General features: G+C 35.5%; 1 protein-coding gene across 5 annotated transcripts in view; it reads left to right on the top strand.

The window, feature by feature from the left end:
- Positions 1 to 27,807, top strand: part of TAF2 (TATA-box binding protein associated factor 2) — a 61,026-nt gene that overhangs the window by 5,132 nt on the left and 28,087 nt on the right. For 3 of the 5 annotated variants that reach the window (XM_075085678.1, XM_075085675.1, XM_075085680.1), the window contains exons 4-17: positions 5,882 to 6,000; positions 7,368 to 7,509; positions 7,874 to 8,105; positions 9,350 to 9,534; positions 10,106 to 10,219; positions 11,500 to 11,599; positions 13,291 to 13,376; positions 17,347 to 17,482; positions 18,912 to 19,066; positions 21,201 to 21,315; positions 21,416 to 21,525; positions 22,313 to 22,378; positions 24,348 to 24,600; positions 27,652 to 27,792. In XM_075085678.1, the coding sequence (XP_074941779.1) occupies positions 5,882 to 6,000; positions 7,368 to 7,509; positions 7,874 to 8,105; positions 9,350 to 9,534; positions 10,106 to 10,219; positions 11,500 to 11,599; positions 13,291 to 13,376; positions 17,347 to 17,482; positions 18,912 to 19,066; positions 21,201 to 21,315; positions 21,416 to 21,525; positions 22,313 to 22,378; positions 24,348 to 24,600; positions 27,652 to 27,792 (1,954 nt within the window). Of the gene's footprint in view, positions 1 to 1,859; positions 1,956 to 5,881; positions 6,001 to 7,367; positions 7,510 to 7,873; positions 8,106 to 9,349; positions 9,535 to 10,105; positions 10,220 to 11,499; positions 11,600 to 13,290; positions 13,377 to 17,346; positions 17,483 to 18,911; positions 19,067 to 21,200; positions 21,316 to 21,415; positions 21,526 to 22,312; positions 22,379 to 24,347; positions 24,601 to 27,651; positions 27,793 to 27,807 lie in introns of all 5 variants that reach the window. The other 2 variants (XM_075085679.1, XM_075085677.1) reach the window with 2 other exon arrangements.

Here is a 27,807-nt window from a genome sequence, read left to right as displayed (position 1 = left end):
GAAGATATGAGGAAGGAGCAGCACTTAAAATGATCCACGTAAGCACCCCATTATATTAAGAAAGGGATCAGGAAAGAGAACTCTATCATTTTGTGGAGAAAATGAGTTTCTTTGTTTAGCACCCTAATGGTATAGTGGGATTTCATCCTTTTTTTCATGTTATCCTGTTAGAGAGCAGTGGACAAAATTTGAGGACAAAGCATACAAAGTGAAGTTGTGTCTCAGGGCTACAGTGGCCTGTGGTTTTCACTGCTGCAGGTTTTCACATTGCTATTTGAACTTAATAGAAAGTCTCTGTATTTCATAACTCCTGTGTTATTCATGGTTATGAAAGACAGAGGTCACCAAATATGCTTAATGAAAAGCTAGCATGCCTCTTTTATCTCAGAAGTCAAAGGCTACATGTGTTACAAAGTATTACATGAGATGTGTATTTTTTCCTTTGAAATACCTGGTTACAACTGGGTATTGAGCACGATGGTAGCCAGATTTTCATTAAACGCAGCATCTCTGCCCTTAAGGCAGGATTACAAACAGAAATGCTAGAAATCTAAAAGCTCTAGAATTAGTACCTCAAAAAAATTTTTGTAAGTGGGTTTCCTCTGCCCTTCTTAACAAAGAACTGCTTCTAGAAACAGCAGTGGTTTCTGGTAGTCTTTGTATCTAATCAGTCCTTGCTCTGCTGGTCACTTCCAAGTTCTTGTTTGTTATGGCTTGTTTAGTGATAACATCCTTTGTACCCTTGCAGCTGAACTAGGTGTATCCATTATTTTGAACAGGACACGGAGTAGTCATCAAGTTTTGTTCCTAGTGTTACAGGGGTAGTTACCTTTTGCACAGTTTTCTTCAGTAGTCTATTGAACTAATAAAGGTGAAATTAAGATGGTTCTTGACAAATTGTTTATTTAAAACAATTTGTTTTATATCTTCACTCTTTCCTGTGATGTTTAGTAACTAAAAAATTAGTTCAAGTTTTAAGGTTTTATGTACAAACATTTTCTTTTGATAATGCTTTTGGTTTTCTTCAGTGTTGATTTCTAAAATAATACATAAAATATGTAGAAAAAGTTATTAATTTAATGGACTCTTTCTTGCCTTTTTTATCAAAATTAAAATATTTTAAAGACTTTTTACTCCCTTAGCAACAAAATTAAGTTAAAAATGGAAGATTCTGTATTTAAAGCCACTTTAATTATTTCTTTGGAAAGACTTGCTACAGCATCTGTGACTTTAGAGGTTATGTCTGCTGATATGAGGTGAAGGTCAGGTGAAATGGTTAATTGTTTTTTTGTTTATGTTGTGCAAATTTTGGCATGCAAGAAAACCTAGTTAAAAGAGGGTTGAGAAAGTCAAGATTAAAGAGTTTTATCTATGAAATACAAGCAGCGCCAGCTGGAATTGTTTCTGTCTCACCCAGTGTTCTCTCTTACTTCTTGAGTGAGATCTGTCAGATAAGCTCTTTGTGTTCTGAATTTGGACATTCAGCTTGTTGTCAGTTCAGGTAATACTTTTGGGTTTTACCACCTATTGATGGAAAAACCATTGACATGTCCTGTCACGTCACATTTTCAGTGTTGTGGAAGGTGAAACGATTTTTTTTTTGTGTATTGTCACTTTTGCCGAATGAAAAAAAAAAAAAAAACAACCCTCCCTAAAAAGGTAATTGAAAGTGATGAGTTTTGTAGGAAATGTTAGAAACCTTTTGTTAGTGTATTAAATATATTTTCAGCTTCGATGCCATTGCCAGTTTATCCATCAGTCCCAAACCATATTTTCAGGTAACAACTGAAAGGATTATTAAAGTTTTGTCTAGAAATACAGTCAGTATTCCATCTTGTAATTTCCTCTTGACGCTTCAGGACATCATAGCTTTTTCCTATGGGAATAGATGGATGAATTTACGTAATGCAGTCCCTTCTGCCCGGACTGAGCGAACATTTGAACAGTGCTGTAAGGTATACTACAATTCACATCGTTTTACCATATGTACACAAGGTGGCAGAGAATCCCATTTTGCTCATGCTTTTAAGGAAGAGTTTCAAATCTTGCAAGGACTGCGAATAGTGTTGGAGAATGTCCGTCTGATTCTTGTCTTAGGGCTGTTGTTGAGTGTTACAGCCACCTCTGTCCTCCTCATCTTCCCTCTTTTCTTTGTAAATTGTTGCTTTCTCAATTCCGTCAACATAGGGGAAGTGGGGTTTATTTTTCTGGGCTACAGTATGCAGAAATCCCACAGTGTGTATTCTGACTACTGAGACAACTGCTTGTATATCAGCTCCTTTTATGTTAAAATGGGCAAAGGGGATCTCTGTTTTCGTATTCCTGTGGGTGAGATTGTAAACTGTTAAAATAGCCGCAGCAAAAGTTTGGAGTTTGATGCAGTGGTTTGAGCTGTGATAAGTGAAGCTTGTGATGATCCTGCTGTTGCCTGGTTATGAGCGCAATGTGGTAGCCTTGAGGGCATGTCTTGCAGAAGTCTTTCTTCTGAGAAGTCAGTGATCAAGCCCTCAGCTTATGCACAGAATAGAAAAATTACTGGTGGATTGAGCATGCCTTGTTTTGCTACAATAAATAGCCTTCATTTCCACTGGTATAATGCTTATCGAGTTGTAAATTCATTATAGCCTTTGTCAGAAATAAACAAAGATGTAGAGAACTTTTGAGAGAAGAAATGGCAAAGACCTTAATGTTGGGCAAGAATGAAAAGTAGGTTTTTCAGTGTTCCAAGGATTCACATCATTCCCTTATTAATAAATCACCTATATGTGTACATATTTTATATAGATATGTGTAAAATATGCTATATAGCATATAAGCTATATCATGTATTTTAGGGTTGGACTCCAAAATCAAGTACTAATTGTAGCTGGGAAGCAAAGTAGAATAGTAAATGAATTACAGGTAATGAATTACATGTGGATCAAAGAACTTGTTTTGCCAAGTTGTTGCTAAATATATAGGAAGAAAGTGGTTTACAGACTACATGTTTGGGCGCTGTAACAGTTAAGTAGCACCGCTGCAGCTAGTAATGAGACATGCTATGGAAAGTTGACAAGGAGGTATTTGGAGTCAATGTGTAGCTTTAAAAAATAAGTCTCTGCAGGATCGCTTGTTTCTAGTCAGTCAACAAGCATGCACTTGCGTTGTAATTTGGTGTTTTGGGTGAATTGTGATAATAAAATATATGTCTACCAGGAAAAAACATGAACGCATATTATTTTTTCATTGTTAATCTACACTTAGCATCAGGAAAATTTGTCTTTGTTCCTTGGGCTGTAACTTTTGGTATGTGCTCTGTTTTTGTTAAAATGGCCATATCCAGTTTATTGAGAAAAATGAGTTCAAATGATGAAAAAATTAATCTGTGGTACTCAGCCTTTAATGGATTCCTTTTACATTGAATCACCCATTTGATTTGGAACATTTAACAAAAACAGAAATATCAGGATAGCCTGTTTTCCATAAAATGTTAAGCCCTGTGGAGTCTACCTTTTTTGTAATAAAATCATAACCTTTTCCTGTCTTTGAACCCATTGATGTTTAAAATGTAACCACAAGCTCATCACGATCCTCAAAGTTGGAACAAATTCTCACTGATGGATTGGAAAGGGATCCCCTATCAGTAATTGTGAATTTTCAGCACCAGTTTAGATCAAAGTGAAACACTCAGACTTTACAATCTAACAGAATGTTACCGTTGTTTTCTGTTGTTAGTTTCTTTAATTACTAAGATTGTTTTTAGTCATGCAGTCTTTTTTTTAAAGGAGAGTTTTTCCAATGGTATTTGCTTGCCTTCCCAGGATGCCATTTGAAGACAGCTTAAAGCAACATCAGATGGGGTGGTTATGATCCCATTGACAGTCTCCCATGCCTCAGTAGTAGCACTTCTTTGACCCCTCAGTATGTCAGATCAGGGAGCTAAACCAACTGAAAGCTGTATGTGGGGGGGGAAAAAAAAAGCCTTTTTTTTTTTTGGCAGTTTGGGCTACATCACCGCAGGGCCAGATGAGCAAGTAGTATCCTTAGTGAGGGAGTAGGAATGTGTGACTGAGACTAGGAGACAGCACATCAGCTGGAGTTTAAGTTGGTTTGAATTGTTCTGGAATCAGAGTTGAAGTTACAGTATATTCCAGTGTACGAATTCAACCTTGTACTTTTAAAACTTGTTGGCATTATATCCTATCTTTAGGTACACTTCAGCTATGAAAAAGGAAAAAATGATTTTGTATTAAAACTTGGGATTTGGGTGTTCCTATGCTCATATGCTCCCATTTACTATTCACGTCCTATTTTCAGAAGCTTCCAAGCAAAGTAGACGAGTTTTCAGCTCCTAACATTCTCAGTCTTGGTAGTGGTGCCAGGGAATTTGTGCGCTATTATTGCCAAAGATCAAGAACTGCATGAAAATATGTTCTCAATATATTTCAGTGTTTTAGCAAAGTTTTTCAAATGTGGAAGGCTAGGAATATAAGCATGGTGTTTGACATACCTAGACTTAGGGGATGATTCTGGCATGGTTAATTACCCTTCATTCTTCCAAGTAAGGTACTGTAATTTGGGTTAAGTGCAGTTTTCTCTGTGGGTGGTGAATGGAGAATGGGTAGATGAAAGTAAAATCCTGAAATGAGATCATGTCTGCTTTGTGTGGACTGCAGATTCCATGGAAGCGTGGAGTCCATAGCCAGAAGTTAATTTACTCCATTGTGGTGCAGTAACACTGCAGATAGCTTCATGCTTGATTGCGGCTCTGCCCCCACAGTAGTTGGATTCATCAAGTGGTACACACCTAAATGCTTAAAATTCTGGAAGAAAGGGTGTTTAGTAATTCAAACACTTTCTGTTCAGGTATAGAATTGTGCAAGCTTTTGAAGAACTCTGTACTAGAGGATTAGAATTAAGAAAGATGTTGCTTCCATGTTTTACAGAGTTTAAAAATCCATTTTGAAAAAGTATAAAAGCTGTAGTGTAAAGATGCAAACCCAAGGTTATTTTTGAACTTGACTGGTCAGTCCTCCAGTATCTGAACATAATCACATTAAATAATAAGTAGATAACATCCTGCTTGTAACTGCTGTAATAGCAGACACATGCATGTTGCTACTCAGTTCAGTAGAAAACAGTTAATCGAAGCTATAAGTGAAGTAACGGTATTACTTTGGAATAAAATGTACAGTCAATCGGCAGCTAATATACAGTAGCCTGAACAGCTCAAACCTGATTACAAAAATTTGTGTCTGTATCCTAAATAAACTAATGGTAGTAACATTTTTTTAAAAAAAATGTTTCTAGGGACTAAAAAGTACAATACAAATTTCCACAGTTTCGTATATTAAAGCCTCTAGCATCTAGTGTTCTATGTGATATTTAAAAAAGCATAAAATAAAACTATTCCTATCCATCAAACTAAGAGGGGGGGAAAAAAACCACTGCCAAGCTAAAACCTTACTAGGTTTGGAAAAGCAACATAAAAGCAAAACTGCAGTATATGAGTGGGCAGATCTTCAAGACAGATCTTTAGAATAAACATACAAACTTAATCCAAAATTCACCAAATCAAGAATTTTTAATTGCTATTTCAGTAAGAGTAACTATTACTCTTACTGGGAAGTAAAGAGCACTGAACATTTCTCATTTGATTTATCGGGGATTATTACTGCTTAAGTGTTTTTGACCATGGATCACTTTTTTTAAGAGCCTAGTTTTAAGTTCTGATTTTTGAAATCTAATCTTTACTCCTCCTTTTTCCTTCACTCCTTTAAAAACACAACAAAATACTTGGTTGAACATGCACCATGAAATTCAGTATAGAAATCCTGTAAGTGCAGAAGCTGGTTTTGTAGTTCAACATGTACTTTAAGAATTAACTGGGTATTTCTGACAGGAGGAATCTCAACTATTTTTCCAATGCCTATGCTGCCGCAGTCAGTGCTGTGGACCCAGATGCTGGAAATGGAGAACTCTGCATTAAGGTTCCCTCGGAGTTATGGAAACATGTTGACGGTAAAGAGAACATGCTGATTTAAGATTTAAGAGAACATGCTTAATTTAAGATGTCGTAGAGTTGTTAGCTATGAGTTTGCACAGGAAGATAGTAGATCTAAAAAATAGAAATAGTGTTACATTATGAAATGGTGGTTACTGTTTCCTTTTTCCTCACCTATATCTTTCCAGCTGGAGTCTGAAAAATACCTGCACACTTCTTGGTAATATGGAGAAGTGGTTGCAAGGTTTCTTAACAAGCTTTACAAACAAACTCTTGGGTGATTATGAGCCCAGAAGTATACATGAGGATGTGGGTGCAATGGAATATTTTGGCTGCTGTATTACAACTATTTGAAGCTGCTTACAATATACATGAGCAAACAAAGAAAATAATTTACAAGGATATGCCTATATATATGTTGTTTAAAAAGCTATATTATTTTTTTTTCCCATCTCACTTTGAAGAATGGTTGGTTTCAAACGGATCTCATAGTGAAAAGTAGACTACTTTATAAACTGGTATACTAGTTCCTGGAACAAGTAATTTTTTTAATAAATTACCCACCAACATTGATTATTTTCTTACATGGATTTTATTAGTTTCTTGTATTGGTTTTCTTATACGTTTTTATCAGTTTTTCCTGTGGATTTGTGAGACCTGTGAGAGAAAAACAACTATATCATGAAACTGACTCACACAGTATTGTCAGATATGCCTTAATGGGAAAGACATTTTTGTTTAATTTTTGTTTAAGTTCCTGTTGTGTTACTTGCAAGCCTAGAAGGGAAAATATTCAAACAGGTATAATTTTTCTTTTCAAAGTTTGAACGCCAAAATATGGTGAGACTTGTTGGACAAATTTCACCATATGCCTGAATTTCTTTTTTAGCCAGCCTATTCATAGGTGAGATTTCTGTGAAACTAAACCAAAGCAAAGACATTTCAGTTACAGGAAAAGCTTTAACTATAATAAGAGGTTTTAAGAAACTGCAAATGACAATAACATGTCTTTTAAGAATGTGCCTGTTACATGCAATTTTTGTAGAAAATTATTTCAGCAAGGTACAAAGGAGATCATGGTTAGGGTACAGTCACTGTATAAAGATTCTTTACTATAGGGGAGTTGGAAGATGAAATGTAACTCCAGTTGCAGTTTTTATTAATTAATAAAGTTTCTTATAAATTCATATCTTGTAAGCTAAGCTTAAGCAGTCTCAGTTTTGTAAGCTTTTGAGCTGTGCTTTGTAAGTGGACCGGGAGGTCCATGAGAGTGAAGTGAACACGTGATCTTGAAAGACCAAGAGTCCAAAACTGAATGTTTATTCTGAAATAACTTTCTTGTAAGTTGTATATATTTAGTCTAATTTCGGTCTTGGTATGGCAGAGTTAAAAGTCCTGAAGGTACATATAAACTTTTCGCTGGACCAGCCAAAAGGAGGCCTTCATTTTGTGGTACCCAACATGGAGGGCAGCATGGCAGAAAGAGGAGCTCATGTCTTTTCATGTGGTTATCAAAACTCTACAAGGTAAGACAACTATCTTTGAATGTTAGACTGTATTTCCTATTTAGTCTCAAAGTGTAGGAAATACAAATAATTTCTTTGAATTCTTGTAATTTTGAAAAATTCTAAAACTTAATTTGTGCTTGTAAGAAGTTTACCGATGCCAAGTAGCATCTAATAATTAGTAATTAGGATTTCTAGTCTTTATAGCTCAGCAGGAAGAAATTGCAAAGAAACTTGTGGTGCTTTATAAAATTAATGTGTAATAGGAATCGGTATGTCAACATGCAAAGTATTTAAAAATATAGTTTGGAACTTGAGAGAAGAATCATCTGTGAAAAAGAAGTGTAATTGTCAACCTTTTTTTTCCCAATCCTAACTTCCCTAGATTTTGGTTTCCTTGTGTTGACTCATATTCTGAGTTGTGTACCTGGAAACTGGAGTATACTGTAGATGCTGCAATGGTGGCTGTTTCAAACGGAGATTTGGTGGAAACGGTATATACCCATGATATGAGAAAGAAGACTTTCCATTACATGCTGACTATTCCAACTGCAGCTTCTAACATCTCATTGGCAATAGGACCTTTTGAAATCCTTGTTGATCCATACATGCATGAGGTAATAATCTTCACAGAGGCTGCCTTTTTTTTTTTTTTTTGAGACCCTGTGACTACTTTTATTGTTGCAACCAGTATATATTTTGGTCAAATATGGGTATGTCTAGATATGACCTCCATTAGTGCAGTTATATGATAAAACTTGCCTAGTAGTGCCTGTATTTAAATTTATCTGCAAAGTAAAGCCTTTGAATGAGCAATAATTCTATTTATGCCTGAATTTATGGGGCTAATTTAGTTGGCGTTGGCAAGAGCATGTTTCTCAAAATAGCTTTAAACCCATCCTGTTGCTGGTAGTAGATGAAAATTGTTGCTACACAATTGAGTAATCTTCTGAACTAAATACGACATGGAGTTTTCATTCGTAGCAGATTGTTGCCATAATGTTGAAGTCCACCAGTTTATATTTACATCTGTAGTTTCAGATTGGGTAAGGATAGGCTTGACAGGCAGATTAAGGTGCAAGTTCAGTATAATGACTGGCCTATGTAGTCTTCTTTTCAAAGCATGATGGGCACATACTGGGAAATAGGTGTTTTACTTGGTCCAAAGGCAAACATCAGATTTTAGTCCTCAGCAATGGTATCCTGTTGACTTTTACTGGTGGGACGTACTCACCTGTGAAAGATAATAGCTGTTAAAAAAAAAAGCAGTTGTTGATATTTGAAAAACCCAAACTGATACATTTCTCTAGAGTTCGACTTCTACAAAGCTGACTTGAAGTTATAGATCGTTCTCAGCTTGGTTCCTTTGTCACTGCTGAAGTCAGTGTTGTTGGCTGCATCACAAGTTTGTGGGAAGAACAGTAATATCAAAGGTTACTTGTCGTTTTAGCTGTAACAAGTCTTCTAAACAGTAGCACTGCTTGACTGATCTGAAAATAGCTAATTCTTTATTGCATAAAAGAAAAATATTATCTCCAAAAGATGTTGGATTGCAAAATCAAAGAAACATGTCATGTATTTTAAATGATGGACATCGCTAGGTAGCCATTGCTGTTGTGCATTGGCTGCTAAAAATTATTTTCCTTCGTGAGTTGTTGCTCTCACAATTAAGATGGACATCCTGGTGTACTTTTCTGCCATGATAGTCATTACCATAGCTTGAAAATGTTTTTTTCTGTTAAATTTACAGCAGCTATATTTTTGTTGTGTTGTGGTTTTTTTTTCTGTTACGTAATATACTTGACATTTATGGATTTAAATAGATTTGTCAGTCTTGTACCAAATTTTCCTTTGTTTGTAGGTGACTCACTTTTGCTTACCACAACTTCTCCCATTGCTCAAACATACTACGTCATACCTTCATGAGGTGTTTGAATTTTATGAGGAAATTCTTACCTGCCGCTATCCATACTCCTGTTTCAAGACTGTTTTTATAGATGAAGCTTATGTTGAAGTAGCTGCTTATGCATCCATGAGTATTTTCAGGTTAGTATTTGAGAAAATCACACCTTCTAAACCCACAGGCTTAGACGCTCTAGATCCAAGACTATTGGGAAATATGTGAAGCTCTCATTGTTTTTATAGCCTGAGTTTTGGGCTCTCTAGTTTGAAAAATCTGCTTTTGTTGACATTACAGGCTTTTAACACCATTTCAAATTTTATCTGTTATAAAGATGTTGGATTTGTATTGTATCTTTAAGAAGAAATTGGCAGTGGTTTTCTTTCTGAATCAGAAACATCAGAAATATTTAAGACCAAATTAAGTGCAGAACTTTGATAGCATTTGATTTTTCTTCAGCTGGGATAGGGTACCAGGAATCCAAAAGAGTTTCAGCAATTAAAACAAGCTACTTTGGCTCTACACAGAGAGTTGTATATAGATGATAATAGCAGGAGATCTGCCTAGATTAAGGGTATTAAAAAAAAGATGTTACTATTTCATTGGACAACCAGTGAGGAATTATTTTATTTATTTTGGCTTTTAAAGCAAGGTCTCTATTTTGCTTCTTCGGAGCTTGTGCTCATATTGTGTTATTTTCTTTTTATGGGGGTCCAGCACAAATCTCTTACACAGCGCAATGATTATAGATGAAACTCCACTGACAAGGAGGTGCCTAGCACAGGCCCTGGCCCAGCAGTTCTTTGGATGTTTTATATCCAGAATGTCCTGGTAAGTGTTTTACCGCTGTGCTCTCTAGAAAACGAGTAAAATCTTGGAAACTCAAATTTTAATTTGTGTGTTGCATTTTATCAGAAGAGCAAGTGAAACAGTAACTGTAGAAGAAAGCAGAAAAAGATAAAAGGGAGAATAATAAAACCAGCTCAATAAATGAAAATCCATGAAGTTGTTGTTGTTGTTGTTTGAGAGGGGAATGTGAGATACAAGGCTCCAATGACTGTAGAGGTTGAACATGTCTCCTCTCAGAAATTTTTTGCTCCTGAATATTGTAGTGTGCTTTGGAATCTGGAAGCTCAGAGGGGAGACTCTTTTGTATCATCAGTAAGTTTCTGTCAGATATTTTGGATGAAGGAGTGTAGCCTGCGTGGGAAGTACTTGTGGAGCTCAGAACTAATAAATTACAAAGTTCAGGGAGGGCAATGCAGAAATTAGCCTCAAATGGGCAAATTCATTGGGGTGGTAAGCTGCCTATCAGAAAATCTCACCCAACTGGCTTGTGCAGTTCTGATCAGTGTTTATTTTAAAGCATTTTGCATAAACTTTATATATATCAGGGACAAGGGGCTCATTATGTTTTTAACGGGAAAAGTGTAAGTCCCAGAGTATCCTTGGCTTAGAAAAAAAAAAAAAAAGAAACAGCATGCTTTTAAATCAATGTTTGTACGCTCTCTTCCTTATTTCTAGTCTGCTTCCATTATGAAGACAAGTTTTTCTTCCCTCAAAACGATTCCGTTTGTGTCTTTATTCACTTCGTCATACCCTGTATGCCATTCTTACGTTTAGAATTCTGTTTCGTGACCATTTTGCAGTTTGTCCATATTTTTCTCTCTTAGAACATAACTCTCAAAAGAGAAATTTAATTGGGTGTCCACCAAATTGTGAGATAGGTGTTTTCTGTACTTCCTGTCCAAATCTTTTGCATTGCATTGAGGTGTTTATCAAGAAATTAAGATCATATAGATTAGCAGTTGTTTTAACTTTAATGTCCATTTCCCCTGTTTTACTGTTACTGTTTCAGCTGAAATAGTTTGGTTTTATATTTTGATCTGGGCTTCTGTGGTAAAAGTTCAGTTTTCACTGGCTTTTCAGTTTCATCGGTCCCGTCCAGGTGCCAAGTTACATAAATTGGTTCACAGCTCATCAGACTCCTATTGACTTAGAGAAGTTATATAACCTGCTGAAATTTGTGGCTATTTTGGGCTGGTCAAAAATACCACTCCTTACAAAATACCTTCTGAAGTGCTATAATTCATGCTTCTTTCTTATTATAGGTCAGATGAATGGGTGCTAAAGGGAATCTCTGGTTATATTTACGGCCTTTGGATGAAAAAAACCTTTGGTGTTAATGAGTACCGGCACTGGATTAAACAGGTAACAACACAATAGTAGTATTTTCTATATCTTTAAGACATTTTGCATTGAAGAACGTGCAATATAGAAGCAGAATATAAAATAGTTTTGCACTGGAATCTGAAGAAATGTTCAGGAGTGACAAAACTTAGAGCTAAAATATTTTCACCGCTTGCTGCAAGGAAGAACACTAAACACAGTAACCAAAATACGTTTCTGTGACTGCCTTCTGAATAATAATTTTCATTGTCTCTCTGCTCAGTTAGTTCTCTTCTTGTTTGGGCTTTTGCACAAAAACAGAAAGAAAAGGCAAAAAAGATCGTACTTTTTTTAAACACTTAAAATAGAATATGCGATTCGTAAGGAGATGTGTTTGATGAATTTGTTACACTGTGATGGCCATCCATATAGCTCAGAAGGGCTCCAGTATTAGCTTGGATCAGTAGTGGTCAGGTATCTTTTAGTATCATTTAAGTACTAAATGAAATAATGAAACTAATGAAACAGTAAAAAATCCCTGTTGAAGGGGTTTGCTTTCTTGGAAAAGAAGTTTCTGTCTATACCTTACAATTCAAAATGTAATGCTATCAGGCAGGTGCTAGTGCTAGCAGCAGTGACTCTTAATTCTTTGCCAGTAACATTCAACCACAGAAAGATGTGTATTTTCTTCCTCTTCCTCTCATCAGATTCTCTTACCTTTCCTCTTCCAAAAGCTAGATTACTAACCCCATGGGCTCCATTTACATCACTTACTCACATGGGGACCCAATACCATATCCTTATCTGTCTAATGCACATCCAGCTCACCAGCTGTGTGCTGTCTGTGCTAAAGGTGTGGATGCTGTAGAGAACAGCAGAACTGGATGAAGGCCTACCTGAGAGTTCACTGCTGTGCGCAGCAGAAGTTGCTTTGGGGTATTAGTTGCTCATGTTCTTCCCTATGAGTTAGTTAAGAACTAGAACTAGTTAAGAACATAGAACTCTTAAGAGGTACTGCTGTCTTAGCTTCCGGTTCTGCCCTTACTGCTTTGAATGTATTATCAATATATCAATGTGTGTAAGTTGATATGAATCAATAAATATCAATAGATACCAACATTTAGAAATTCCTTGGCTAACACTGGGTTGCTGATAGACATCAATTCACTCTCCCTCTGCTCAAGCTGACCCGATGTAATTCAAAAGCCACGTTGACTGTTGGGTGATAGTAAGCCCATGCAAACATCCTGTCTTAAAATGTGCTTGTAACGTGGGCACAACACCACACACATTCCACCTCATGTTCCAGTTCAGAGCTGGCTTCTGTCTGGCTTGGGCATGGGTCAAAGTGAGCTACTATGTGCTGCGGTCTACTGGGTAGGTATACCCAGTATTACTTTCCACTGCAAGGAAGTGGTGATCACCTTTCTTTCTTTTGGTCAGAGACAACTTATTTATTGAACAATAATACTCTTCAGATATATTGTAGTTACAGTGTTGTGAGCTGACCCACAATCCAGACCCAGAGTAAACATTAACTGCTAATTTCTACTGTTTTATTATTGTTTGCTATGCTGAGGAACACCCCGGATTTTAAAATGCTTTTTGTGTTTGTAAGCAAGTTTAATTAGGAGGTATGGCTTGAACAATTATATGAAAAGCTTTCCTTTTGTCTTTAAATAATTTCTCTACTTCTGAAAGTTATGCTTGCTTATATATGTTATTCTTTTTAGGAGTTAGATCAAATAGTGGCATACGAACTGAAGACCGGTGGAGTTTTACTGCATCCCATATTCGGAGGAGGAAAAGAGAAAGACAAGTATGTTTGTTTAAGCCATAAGTCATTACAGGGTATGCTTTTATGGGGCTGTTAATATATGCCTTGGGTGTGTTGTATAGCACAAGGCCAGAGGCTGAAGAAGAACTTCAGCTGCCCAAGGCATATATTACCAGTCGCATAAAGTATATCTTGAGTATGTGTTATCGCTGTTGTTTTATTTTTCTTTCACTTTAAATCTTGGACGGAATTAATTATAATGAATGTTTTTAATGCTGTTATGAAACTACTTTTTAGTAAGAGGATGGGAGAGAATATGGAGCCAGAATTTTGACCTGAGCTATTTCTGGAGTGGTTAGTAATCTTCAAACTTTTTACAATATCATCAGTTTTCTTTTACTTTAATTTTTTTCTTTCTACTCTTAGTTACCACCTTGCAATCTTATACTGAGATTTCTTATCAGTTGGGGGAAAAAAAGTATTAGACCAGTCATCTGTGAAGTACCATTGGTAACTGTGAACTGACTGGGTTTGTATTTTTCCCAATAACTGTAGCTTCACTATTGCTAGCTTAGGAGCTTTCCCTTTATCTCTTTTGTGGTACTCCTGTACTACCCTCTGAGTAGTGCTAACCACTGGAGGTAGAAAAATATTACTAGAAGTAGATCAGTAAGTTGATTCAGGTTTCAATGACAACCTTTGCTGCTTTGCTGTTTTGGTTTTTTTGTTGTTGTTGTTGTCTAAATTAATCGAGATACGACGCAGCCTCCCGAAGAGTTGCTCTTTGGAAATTCATGAGCAGCATGTGCAAAACTGGGAGGTTGAGCGTGTGCAGGTAGAGTGGGAGAATATGTGAATTTCTGAAGTCTTTACTGCAGCAGAAGCTCCTGTATTATGAAAATACAACCTAAACTGTCTGCAGCAGTGGTTCTCTTGCTTTTTCTGAGTGTATGCAAATCCAGGTTTTGTTAAGTTAAAATTAAAACTCTGGATTTAGAACTGAATGAAGGATAGAAATAACCTATTTAAAGATTGAAGAGTGATCTTTTTTTGAGACACAAAAAAAGAAGTTTTCTGAAATCAGGAATAGGACATATTGGCTAGTTTTCCAGCCAGGTGAATCCTCGACAACTACTGTGTTATCTGGATGTTGACAGTCACAGACGCAGCTTGTATATGTGTGTGCATGCCAAGCCATTACTCAGTTTTGCTTGCCTGCTCATGATGCATTTTGATTTAGTTCACTGTCCTGTTCTTCCGAGTAGTGAAGCAGACCAAGTACCTAGATGCTTTTGTTACATATACCTCTGAAAAGCAAGTTACAGCTAGCTGCAGTCATTTTAGGCATCCTGGTTGTGATGATGTCTTTTTTTTTTTTTTTTAAGGAAAAGTTGGGGTACTGAAATAGGTCTTGGCAGACTTTTTAACTGGCAGCATTACAATTTGGCAACGTACTCTCCTATACAGAGAGACTAAATTCAGATTAATAGGATCAGAGGAAACTAGAGAAAAAGGCTCATTTTTAAAACAGGAAAATCACTAAAATAAAAGTGTCTTTATAACTGTTAATTTTATTAGTTTTATAAATTACAACTTGCTGTTTCTTGAAGATTGCAAAGTTCCCTTGTATGTAAGTTAAGTATATGTTCCTGACTGAAAAATGATTTGTACTTAGGGAGGTATTTTCATAACGATGTCTAGAACACTTCTCTCCAATATATTTTTTGCATTTCTTTGTTCTGGTTGTTATGATATGGTTTCCTGCCAAGCTTATTTGTGTTACAGCAGTCCCAATTAACAATAATATGAAGAAAAAATTAGGTTATTTAATAATGTAATTTTTCAACTAAATTAGAAGTTGGATATGGAAAGAAATAATTGGGGGAGAAAAAACTTCTTTCAGACAGAAGAATTAATTTCTGTGCAAAACACAGGTGTCTCAGATTCTTTCTGTTTATATCTGGTGAAACAAACACTGCTCTCTAGGGCACTTATTTTAAAAGAAAAAAATCCGGGAGCTTGGGAAAATGAGAGAAAGGAAACTGCAGGTTAACTGTTCTATGGATGAGGCTTCAATAGAAAGCTTTGTGTGTTACGTTTTCATTTTGTGTTCTCCCCTCCCAGATTTTGGTTCTCTTTAGACTTTGATTATGTTGGTACCACCCTCTTGTAAAAGTTTAAAACATCAAGAAGTTTGTATAGATATATTTCAGATGGAAGAAGCATATTGACAGGTTTGTGTTGAATGACCAAAGGAGTGTGTTGGAGAGCATGAGAATTACAATTTCCATGGAGGAGTTAGTTCAATTTGCACTTTGACAAAGGTTCTAGGTCCGTCTTGCTAAACTTTATTCTCATTTGGTGCCAATTCAATAAATATTTTAGAATTATAATGATTGAATGATATAATCGGAAGAAATGTATTAATATTGAATGAACTACAAAACATAAATGTCAAACACAAACTTGTCTCAGTTTTGATTTGCAGTTAAATAATGTAACCATACCAAAGTCAATTAGCCCTTAGTAAATTTAAGGCCAAGAATGTGGGTCCTGGCTTGGTAGTAATTTTCAAAAAAAGAATTTTACCAAAGTCAATCAACTGTATAATTTGAAGCTGGATAAATAGTTTTATACTGAGACCAAATTATTATATAATGTCTGAGCCACAACCTCAGTTTCCTCCTCGCATTTCAATTCTTTCATGGTTGCTAACCCTTCCCTACCTCACAACAGAGGAGTATCCAAAGTAACAGAACAATTTTGATGAGGAGCGGTTTAGCAATATCCTATCATCTAGAAACAGCAAGTAATAACTTAAGTACCTTCTTATTCATATACTCAGTATACCTAAGAAGGGGAGTACTTGTTTAAATTTAGAAATACTCTTTTTGTATCTGCTGTGGGTTCATTTTCTTAAGATGTTTGTTACTCAGTCATGGAAAACTCACATGTCCTGTGAAAAGAACTAAAAGAAAAAAACATAGCACAACAAAATAGAGTTGCCACAGACTTGGTTCATCAACAAAATAAAGCCAGGCTTCTAGTTATCTCCACTTCTCAAATAATTGCAAGGGGGCAAAAAGGTCTTATTTTTCTCAAGAATTACAGTATTGCAGCTACCTTTCCACTTTGAAACCGGGCTATAGGTTAGAATGTTTGTGTTCTGGAATTTAAAACTTGGTGGAAAAAATTAATTTTAAAGGTCATCAAAATTAAGTCTTTTGGTGTTTTATTGCTGTACAGCCACAAAAGCTATGCAGAAATCAGTTCTGTTTTTTAAAAGGTTCAGGGCTTCACCGTTTGTTTGTCTTCTGATATAGAATGAAGTTAAACCATTTAAAATATTTTGCTGATAGACATGAAGGGTATGTGTGAAGGAGCACCACAGATAGTTTGAGTTATGGAAACAGTGTGGCAGCTGTAACGTGATGCCGTGCCTAGCCTTCCTTGGCACGTTATCTGATTTAGAAGACATCAGTTTGCCAAAGTATTGAAAGCATGAAGTTGCTAACTAAAATTTAAAACAAGCAATTCCTTTGGCTCCTCACATGAAAGTCTGCTGTGACTTTTAAAACTCTTAATTTTCTTTAATTGCAACAATTATTAATTTATATATAAAATATTCTCTATGTGTAGTCACTTTGAAATGGAAGTGGAGCAGGGGGAGTGAGGGGGAATGTCAATTTAAGACTGACTTCCAGACCCAGGTGCACTTGACTCCTTGCTTTGGTTGCTACTGCTACCACTCTCTTTACAGTGATACACGGCATCTATTACCTGCCATTATTCTCTATGCAGTACTTGCTGTTTGCCAGGTACGTACACGCCTGTCACCTTTCTGTACAAGTGTGCAGTCATTTTAAGCATGTCATAATTTATAACATTAAAGCAGTGGAAGACATACTAAATAATTGTTGGTGCAGCTGTAATCTTGGTTGCTAAGGTATATTTCAAGTTTCATCCCATAAAATGCAAAGTAGAGAGCTGGAGTTTTTATTTTCTTTTTCAGCCCTGCATCACACCTACATTTTTCTATCAAACACCCTCATACACTGTCCTGGGAATATTACACTATGTTCCAGTGTAAAGCACATCTTGTGATGAGACTGATTGAGAATAGGATTAGCATGGAGTTCATGTTACAGGTAGGTATTAAAATAATTATGTGCAATATAGACAACTTTTTGTCTTTAGTTGCATTTCTATTCAATAAATGCCATTTAAGAAAGAACAAAGCAGGTCATTGTAGGATTCCATTTCTATTTTCAGTTTTAGCAGGATAAAACAAACATAAATGTACGTCATTTGTGTTAGGATAAGGTTAGCTATTATTCTTACACATAGCTTGTAATACTTCTTATATATTGTGTATACTTTTTAATGTTAAGGTATTTCATTGCTTTGGGTTATTGTGATTATTTGTTAACGCTTAGGACCTGTTTTACTGACCCTAACTGGTGTCGCTGTAAGCTAACCTGGTCACGTTATAAGTAATGAAAGTAATGAGAATCCAGCTTCTGCTCTCTCCGCTGTATAAAATTTTCAGTGCTACAGGGAGCATAAATCTTTTATATTAGAAGAAGCAGTTGAATAGAAGATTGTCAATTTATTCTGAAATGCTAAACTTTTGCAGAGTTGTCGTTTTTCTTCTTTACTAAATATGTTTTGTGACGTAAAAACAAACACCCAGTCAGAAACTGAGCGATAACTTTTCCTGTCAGCTTCAGGTTTTTGGATGTTTTTGTTTGGTTGGGTTTTTTGTTTGTTTTTTGAAGGATAACATGTATGTGAGTGTGCTAGAGCTATTATAAGCAGTTGTCAGGTTGAAAATATCCTTGCATAAATTTTAATTATTCTTTGCAATTCTTAAAAAGAAATAGCAAAGTAGAGAACTTGATGAATCTTTTATTTCTAAAAGGCAGATATAGTCAGTGATCTGTTTTATTGTAGATAATTTTTGAAAGCTGATGGTCTTTTAATGGATTTTGTGAATGTATGTTACTCTGAGGAAGTTGGTTCTTTGAAAAGCTCAGGTGGAAAGAATTGATTAAAAATGTACCACTTACCCTCAGCATTATAATTTGGTAAATAAAGGCCACACACCTGCTTGCAGTGACTAACCTCATAAATTAAATGGTTTTGAAGTATAGAGGTGCTTAGAAGTAGAAAATGGATGCCAAAAAGTGTTTCTGTATTGCGCTTTGAATTCAACTCTGTTAAAAAGCTGCATGATAAGTTGTACCTGTAGCAGTGATGAGAAAAGAAGAGATTTTTAGTTGAATTTTGTTACCATTAAATATTTCTCATGTTAAGAAGCTGGGGGTTCAGAGCTTTTATCAGCATCATGGATGTTTTGCCTTAAGTAAAAATATATTTGTGTCTACAAAGCACATTTTCTGATATGGACAAGCAAATAATTTTCTGAAATATCTTTCTTTTGAAAGACTTTTTTTGAGGTCAGTTATCAGAGGATGATTTTATTGGCCTTTATTTGAAATTCAGCTGCAACTAAACAGAAAAGCTTATTTTATATATTGAGTATTTAGTGAAAGTAATAACTTTTTATCATTTTAGGTTTTCAACAAGTTGTTGAGTCTGGCCAGTACTGCTTCGTCTCAGAAGTTCCAGTCACACATGTGGAGTCAGATGTTGGTTTCCACATCTGGGTTTTTGAAATCTATCTCAAATGTCTCTGGCAAAGACATCCAACCTTTAATAAAGCAGTGGGTGTATCCTTTTTATTCTTGGTCTGGATCGTTAATATGGAGAATGAATATGTTTTTTAATTGGCACTATTAAAGGAAAGTGAAGAAAGGTATGAAATATCTTTGCTTAAAAAAGTTAAGTACATTATTCTTTAAATTAGAAGTAGATGTGAGCCACAGGTTCACACTCCTTTCACAGTGATTTAGAGTATGCTAGCTTTTTGGGGTATTCTTTACTAGAAGGGATTTCGTGATTTTAAGTTTTACTTTGAAAGAAGCACAAGAGCTTTGCTGGAATTTAAGGCCAAATTATACTAAAGGGATTCCAGAGGACACTGCCCATAGAAATATGCTGAAGTCTGACATGGAAAATGCTATAGTCTGGTGCATTTTAAGATGTGATTTCCAGTAAATCACCATGAAATAAGTAACCTAAAGTGCAGATTGATAGTTTAAAGTATACTAACATTTAATAGTTTGGTAGCTTGTCTTAATACTAAAATTTCAGGTAAAATAAACCTCTGTATGTTGATTCTTCAAATTTCAGTGATATTAGTCAAGAAATTGGATTTCTTGTTTTGGATTGACATGGGGTTAAATTTGAATTTGCTCCATTTAACAGGTTTAATTGGTGATTTTAATTAACATGACAGCAGACTAAAATCATACATGACTGCAGCAAAACCATACCACACTGCTCTAACAGAAAACAAAAGTAGGGATTTATATTTAGATGTTATTTACTTGAGCTGATTTAATAATGTTCATGCATCTTAATATCTCACTAAAAACACAGTTTAGTTAATATTTATAGAGTAATATGAGAAGTTAGTGTTTTATCTGCATGAAAAGTATTCATAAAGTGTAAATACACATTATTCTAGTTTCTATACTTAGCTGTGCCAATCACTTGAGGAATATAGGTGTTCTGTGTCTTAATCTTAACTACGTCTGTTCTGTAAGCAAGGAAGAATAGTAACTCTCAGATTTGGAGATTTTTTAGCTTCCCTGGTCTTTGGCCCCAAGGCTGATCCTGTTGACTGTGACTTGTGTTTATTCTTATGGTTGCAACCTCCCTACCATGCTTCGAACACTGTTGCACCTGTGATAGTAGATTTTCCACCTTGAAAGACCGCAGCAGGTCTTCGTATTGTTTGGGAGGATATCTTATTACTATTAACTAGCGCTATCTTATTCTATTAATGAGTTCTGTATTGATGCTCAGTTTAAACCTGGTGCTGAAGAAACCACTAAGAATGCCTTAAGCTGTACCTGATGACAAAGTCACAGGTACTTTATGAAGGCAGCTACCATGACAGAACCAGTCTGAGGTATTTAGCCATATGACCATATTTTGGGAGAAAAGTTAATAATTTGTGTATGATAAGAAGCCTCTTTGAATCTGGCAGCTCCTCCCTTAAGTGTCAGGACATGAAAGAACAGGTTTTGCTTCCCTGCTTTTGTCTTATATTGTTGGAGACTTGCTGGGAGCATGCACTAGATGAAAATGCTTCATTCTAATGTTTCAGTTTTACTAGAAATGAAGTCATACAAATAATGAATGATGAAGTTATTCACAGGAACAGTTGACTTGAAATAGTTGTGTGGGATAAAAATGCAGAGTGAGATCATAACTTTTATATCAGTCATTTTGTATACTTTCATGTACATGTGAACCCCCATGTGAGTGCTCACAGTGACCCAGTTTGAAAATATGCAATAAAATAATTGAGTTAAATGTAGCTTGGGTAGAAAACAGAAGCTAATGTCTACGTTTTCCCAAGTTTTATTTAACTGAAATATATAGTAAACAAAATCAGATTGAAATTACTGAAGTCTTACTTAATTACTTTCTCTGAGAGTATGTCAAGGACATTGGATGTGGTGGGGTCTGATATAGGTTTACTTACCAGATAATTTTCATTGTACTTCAGTTTTTCTCCGCAAGGTACGTGATTGTACATTAAAGAACTGTTTAAAGAAAAAAAGTCTTTAAAAAGTTCATGAACAAGCATAAGTGTTTTCATTTCCTGATTTCTTAGGATAGGAAATTCTAGCAATAAAGAAACATAAAGCAAGTGTAAGAGTGAAAGCATTGAGAAGTATGTTTGTTTATACCTACTACACTGTGCACTGGAATTCCTATACTGCTTATTAGGGATCAGAGCGGAGTGGTAAAATTTTATGGTAGCTTTGCATTCAATAGAAAACGGAATGTATTGGAATTGGAAATAAAACAGGACTACACATCTCCTGGGACTCAGAAATATGTGGTAAGGTCAATTTTCCATATTTTACATGCACCTACAAGTACAATGTGTACATTAATAAGAATAATGTTAATATTAATAACAAAATCTTGTGAACTTGAAGGGTCCTCTTAAAGTGACTGTGCAAGAACTTGATGGATCATTCAACCATACACTGCAGATTGAAGAAAACAGTCTCAAACATGATATACCTTGCCATTCTAAAAGCAGAAGGTAAGAATTAAAGTACAATCTGCAAGTATTTTAGTACTGATATGTGAAAACATAGTGCATTGATGATAAATATATGCTTTTTAAATGTTGTGTTTAACTTTTGTTAATCTTATTAAATAAAATTTACTTCTGATGTAAAGGGCGAAAATAGAATTTACCACTGTTTATGGACAGAAAGAAACTTTACATTTATATGCAGTTTTTAATTGTAAGTAAAGGTCTTAGATTTTATAAAACTTTTATAAAGAGCTTATTTATATAGAACAAGTTGGATGAAGACTCTAATTCATGAAATTATTCAAAATGCCTTTGAATGGGAAAGACAAATTAGAGGAAAGACAAATGTAGGCCAGAGGGGTTACCTCAAGTGAAGATCTATGAATGAAGCACTTGCATAGTTTTCCTTTTCTGTTAAGAGTGCCAGGGCTGTTCACTAAACCTAATGAGCAAGGAAAGTAACATACTTCCTCAGTAGATTCTCTCAGTTTCCTAATGCATTTTAATAACTACTTTGATCTCTGCTTCTGAAAGCTGTATGCTTATGTGTAATTGTCAAAATGGTGGGAGTCAAGTTTAGACCAATATAAGGTATTGGTGATTATTATTTGAACAAAACCAATGTGCAGCGTGACTTTGTGAATATTTTTTTGCTGGAGAGAGCATTGTTTTTTGGTGTGGTGAAGTACACAGAGTACTTTTGCAGGCTTAAGCTCCATTTATAAACATGTCTTTGCTAGTATAATAATTTTTTTAATACCTATTTTTTCCTACTTTCTCTATTTAATAGAAATAAGAAGAAAAAGATTCCACTGATGAATGGAGAAGAGGTGGACATGGACCTTTCTGCTATGGAGTAAGTTAGCTTGTTGGAGCTTCTCAGTGTGAGACAGAGCCGTCTTCCCCTTGTCTGAAGCATGCTATTTTGAAGCATTTGATAGTAATGTTGTACTTCATTATGAGACTGACAAATTTCAAGACTGTACCACATTTCTTTGCCTTCTTTGAGGCTTTTCTTCTGTAGCTGGGAAAATGCTGAAGTGTGAAATGTATGGGTTATCTACTATAATCAGTTTTTTAAAAAGTCTTAGGCATGATAAGATGATAGAATGAATTACTCCATTTTTTTTCTTACCCATTTCTGATGATACATTTCAGGTGAGTTTATAGGTAAAATGTAAACAAGAATTTGCTTGAAACAGAGTAAGAGCGATTTTTGTTGGACCTCAATGAAGACCATTTAACTAGCACTAAGATAGACAAATTCCTGAAATCTGTGGGTAATTCCAAAATAATCCTTTTAGATTGAAAATAAATGATGAAATGCTTCATACTGAAATTCATACTGGCATTGATTTCAGTTGGAACTGTTTAGCTCTTTGGAATCAAATTATTGCTCAATATAAATACCTGCTTTACCCTCCTTGAGTTGGAGCCAGTAGTGCTCTCAGAAATACTGAAGGTGTTGGCACCTTGCGCTGTCTGAGGGGAGTAAATAATCTGCTCTTGAAAATTGATGGTGTCTCTTTGAAAAATAGATCACTTGTCACCTTAAAAGTGTTAGAGATTCTCATAAATTCAACCTCATCTAAAATATGATGAGAAATAATTCTTATGGGATATTTTCATTGAGCAAGTAATTGTAATTTCTGTATGATAGTTGACATATGAATAGTTTTATTTAAGTTGTATTTAAGAGCAATTAACATAAATATTTATGTGGAGTTCTGATCAGTTATGTTCAGGTAGCTATTGCATTACACTGAGCTAAGACCATAATGATCTTAGAACTGCCTTTGAACACGTATATGATTTTATGCAAGTCACTTAGGCTTTGTTCAACTTGCTAACATTCTAATCTGCAGTGCTGTCATTCTTTTGTCCAGTTTGGACTCCTTTGCTCCAGGCACACATGATAATGTTCATTCTTTTCTAGTCTCTTAAATCCTGTGAATGCACTGTTCTTTTCACTATCCTTTCTTCTCTAGCTACTATCTTGACAGTAATTCTACATATCTGCAAACATAGAAATATACATCGTATTTATAATTATGGTCTTTTCATCATTCCAAACTCTCTCCTAATTAAATGTCTGTATTTTGCTGTTATCAATTTTATGTGGAAAACTGAGTAAGAGACTTTATATAGGTTGTACTTGTTGCTCCCATAAATGACTTCTGTGGTCATGGTGCTGTGTGAATACTAAAGTATAAAATGCTTCTTTGGGTGGAATACAACTGAGTAATTTTGTCTGTGGGACTAAAACTTAAATCCTGACTACTGATACTTTCAGTTTTATTGTCATTTGGCTTGGCAGTTCTGTGCATTTGCACAGTTACCCTTGTCAGCTTTCAACATCATAGCATGCATATGTTTGTAAAGCACTTTTGTATCTATTGATTAAAAAAATACATTAAAAAACTGGGTGTTTACCCCCAGATTTTCTTTGGATTTTTTTTTAATAGTCTTAAACTGTAGAAGGTGATAAAGTGCTGCTCACCTGTGAAAGTTATGATGTCTGAGGAAGTGGAATTAAATATATTTACCATGAACTCAGGTCTGTAGGATAAAAAATACTACAACACTGTATTCACTTTGACATATTAGAGGTTTGGACAGATTGCCCTGGGAGGCTATAGAATTGCCATACTAGAAGCAGGAGATTGGACCAGGTGACTTTCAAAAGTCCCCTCTAACTTAGATTCTTTTATAGTTCTTTGACTCTAAAGTATTTAGAAATTTACAAGATGTTCTAACTCATAATGAGAGTTCTTTTTACAGTCTTGAAATGTTGTAAGCTATTAATGTTTTCATGTCTGTCTTAGTGCTGATTCCCCTTTACTCTGGATAAGAATAGACCCTGATATGTCAGTATTGAGGAAAGTAGAGTTCGAACAGTCTGATTTCATGTGGCAGTATCAGCTTCGATACGAGAGAGATGTGGTTGCCCAGGAAGAAGCCATTCTGGCATTGGAAAAGTTCCCTACTCCAGCGTCAAGGCTTGCACTGACTGATATACTAGAACAAGAGCAATGTTTCTACCGAGTGAGAATGATGGCCTGCTTCTGCCTTGCAAAGGTGAGGTGGTGTGGATGGGAGGAAGGGAAGAAATTCACTAGACGATGTAAACATTTGAAAATGGGTCAAAACTCATCACAATTCTTAAACTGGCTTAATATTTAGCCTCATGAGAGAGTTTGCCAAGTATTCTTAACATGACTGATTTGAAAGGAAAGCTGTATTATTTTAGTCTGTAAATGGAGACTGCACAAGGCTTTCATAATTGTCAAAATAGAGATGTCAGACATGAAAACCACAAGGGATTTTTCCAGATTTCATTAAGTGGCAGAAATAAAAGACCTTTGTTTAATCTTTTTTCAGAGCCAAAACGTATTTTTTTTATTTTACTGGGAAGTTCCTTGGCCTGTCTGTTGAGAACTCTGAAGTGTTGAAATTCATCTGTACATCTAATGCGAATCCAGATTGCTGCTCCATACTGTTCCAGGTTGAATAGGGGCACAAAATAAACATCATGTTGGTCTGCAATTAAATACTAAAAACCCAAAGAATTGCCTTGAAAAGGGAAGATCATCTTTGTTCGGACACAAAATTAGCATTAAGAATGAAAATTAGAGAACCCTGTTAAACAACTGTGTGGAAACAGAAGAATAAGAATTTCTGAAAATGCATGTTATTGACATATTTTTATGGATATAAAGGCATACTTATTGGCAATTTGTAGAGTTCAGATTATTGGCATATAGCTTGCCTTCTGCAGTGTACCTGTTCAGAATAATTCAGTACCTGTACAGAAATAAATTCTTTGGATGTATTTTGAAAATGAAAATCCAAGAAATGTTTGTGGCAAAGTATTTTAATATTATGAAACACTGACGTAATACTGCCAGCATACGTGCTAGTATTGGTACTGCCAGTATCTGACACAGTATATGCACGTTTCATTATGAATTCACTTGGAATATTCCAAGTGTATATTCCACAGGTAAATATTAAAAGAGCAGTTACAATGTTTATATGCAATAGTTTTTTCTGTCTTTACTTTGAATTCTCAGGCAATTGGGCTGCAGATAATCATAACCAGTTTTGATCAGTTGTAATTGTGTGAAAAATCTTGGGTCTACAGGTAAGGTTGTTGACTCACAGAAAAATGATTATAAAGCTAAGCAAGAAGTATGGCTGTGACATTGAATCAAGGTGAAGGAGAATGGCAGGACAGAGTTGTAGATAGGTTTATGTAAGTTACCTAGAAGGAAAGTGTAATATATTCTATCACTAGTTCCAAAATCAGGGAGTTAGTAAGAATCACTTCCTGTTGTCATTAACTCAGTTTAATTTTCACAGCTTGTAAATATTCAGGATTTGTATTCTTTATTGAAAAAAAGCCAAGTCCCTCATGTTTATTAAGGGGAGGGTTCCTTTTGTTAATTTGCAACTTCTAACTGGATCGTTGTGACTATTGAAAAACGCTCTTGGTATACTCTAGCTGATACAGAGAAATGATAGGTGGTAATGCAATTATAAAACTGAATTAACTTCACTTTCTAAATGTACAGTGTACTTCGTTGTAAAACAGCACTTCAGTCTCTCAAGCATAAAGTATCCAGGTAATATTAAATCCTCATTAACAAAGAAGTTAATGGGGGTGGTGTGGGGGTGGTGTGTGTGTGCGCGCACATGCACACACTTTGAGTAGTTCATGACAAATATTCCTATGGAGAAAGGAGAAAACAATGTCACAATATTAATTCCCCGGAGTATGCAGGCTATTTTCTCCCTTCAGATCCATTGCTGTGTTGCTGATGTGCTATAAGGTGTAAAAAAGCAACACCATCACCACCAAAAACTCCCTACCCCATCAAACGTTGAGGAGTTTTCATAGCTGTGCATGACAGTTACATCTTAGGCCAGTTTATTATGCTATACTGAATTGAAGGATGCAGAAACAGAGTACCTGCTGTCTTTTTAAGTAGAAATAATGCAAGACAGGCTACTTGCATTATGGTGTGGGGAATGTGCAAACACACTTAATTCAGAGTGTACAGCGTATCAGTGGAATAAATAGAAAGCTTGTATTCTGTCAGTATTTACAGAGAAATTCAAATAAGTCAGAGCACGTTAAACTGAAAAAGTGATGACATAACTGCTGTTGATTTCATCTGAAAATACTGTTACTCATCTATAGATTTTGCAAAATGAAATGCTTAAGTAGAGGTTAAAAATATTTAAAAATTGACACCCCAGTATTACTGGAATAGTGAATATCTTGTAAATATAGCAACCTTTAGTATTTGTGGGGTTGGGTTTTCTTTTATACTGTTAAATAAATTGCACTTTTGTGGTTTTAAGTTCATCATCACAGTTTCTAAGCAGTCTGTGGGATTAGGCTTTCTTTGCAGGAGCAGTTGTTATGTAGCTTACAGAAAAAGCTATACCTGCATCTTTTAGTTGAAGACTTCAGTTATTGCAAAGGGAACACCTAGTCTGACTGGAGTATTTTCTCTATTTGACTTTCCTTTGAAGCCTGACTTAGCTGGAAAATATTTTTCAGTAATAAAAAACCCATCTTACATAAGAGCAGTGGTGAAATGGATTGGTACCATCTTCAGATAGCCTTTTGCTTTTCTTTTGCTTATTGCATATGTCATACCCTTTGAAAGAAGCTAAATAATTTAGAAGTAAATCATCAAATTAATTTTCTTCTGTGTGAAACTAGGTTTTTCCTTAGTTTGTGGTAGGTCCGTAACAGTGGAAGCTCTGGCTACACTGTAGGGTGCGCTGGCCCCATTTGTTTGCGCACACACACACGTAGCAGTCTGTCGTCAGGCTTAATCTGTCATCAGGCATAGGTATTCTTGTCTGCAGGCTTTCATTGCTCCATATAGCAAATGTATGAAACCGAAGATGTTAGGAAGGCACAAAAGCAGTTTTTTGGCCGTGAAAACTTAGCTAATATAAGATAATACATCGATGAAAATATGTATCTATTTGAAGGTTAGTATGTTCTTGGCAATTATCCTCTTTGATTATGGGAAATGTGTATTTTTCTACAGCCAAACTAAACTTGCAGTGGTGATGTAATACAGTTTGCCTTCCCCCCTGATTATACAGATTGCAAATTCCATGGTCAGTACGTGGACAGGACCACCAGCCATGAAGTCACTCTTTACCCGAATGTTTTGTTGTAAGACTTGCCCAAACATTGTGAAGACCAACAACTTCATGAACTTTCAAAGCTACTTTCTGCAAAAGGTAAGTTGTTGTTTG

The sequence above is a fragment of the Phalacrocorax aristotelis genome, chromosome 2, assembly GCF_949628215.1.
Source record: "Phalacrocorax aristotelis chromosome 2, bGulAri2.1, whole genome shotgun sequence".
Classification (NCBI taxonomy): domain Eukaryota; kingdom Metazoa; phylum Chordata; class Aves; order Suliformes; family Phalacrocoracidae; genus Phalacrocorax; species Phalacrocorax aristotelis.
Note: the sequence above shows the minus strand (reverse complement) of the source record. Positions and strands in the feature narration are given on the sequence as shown.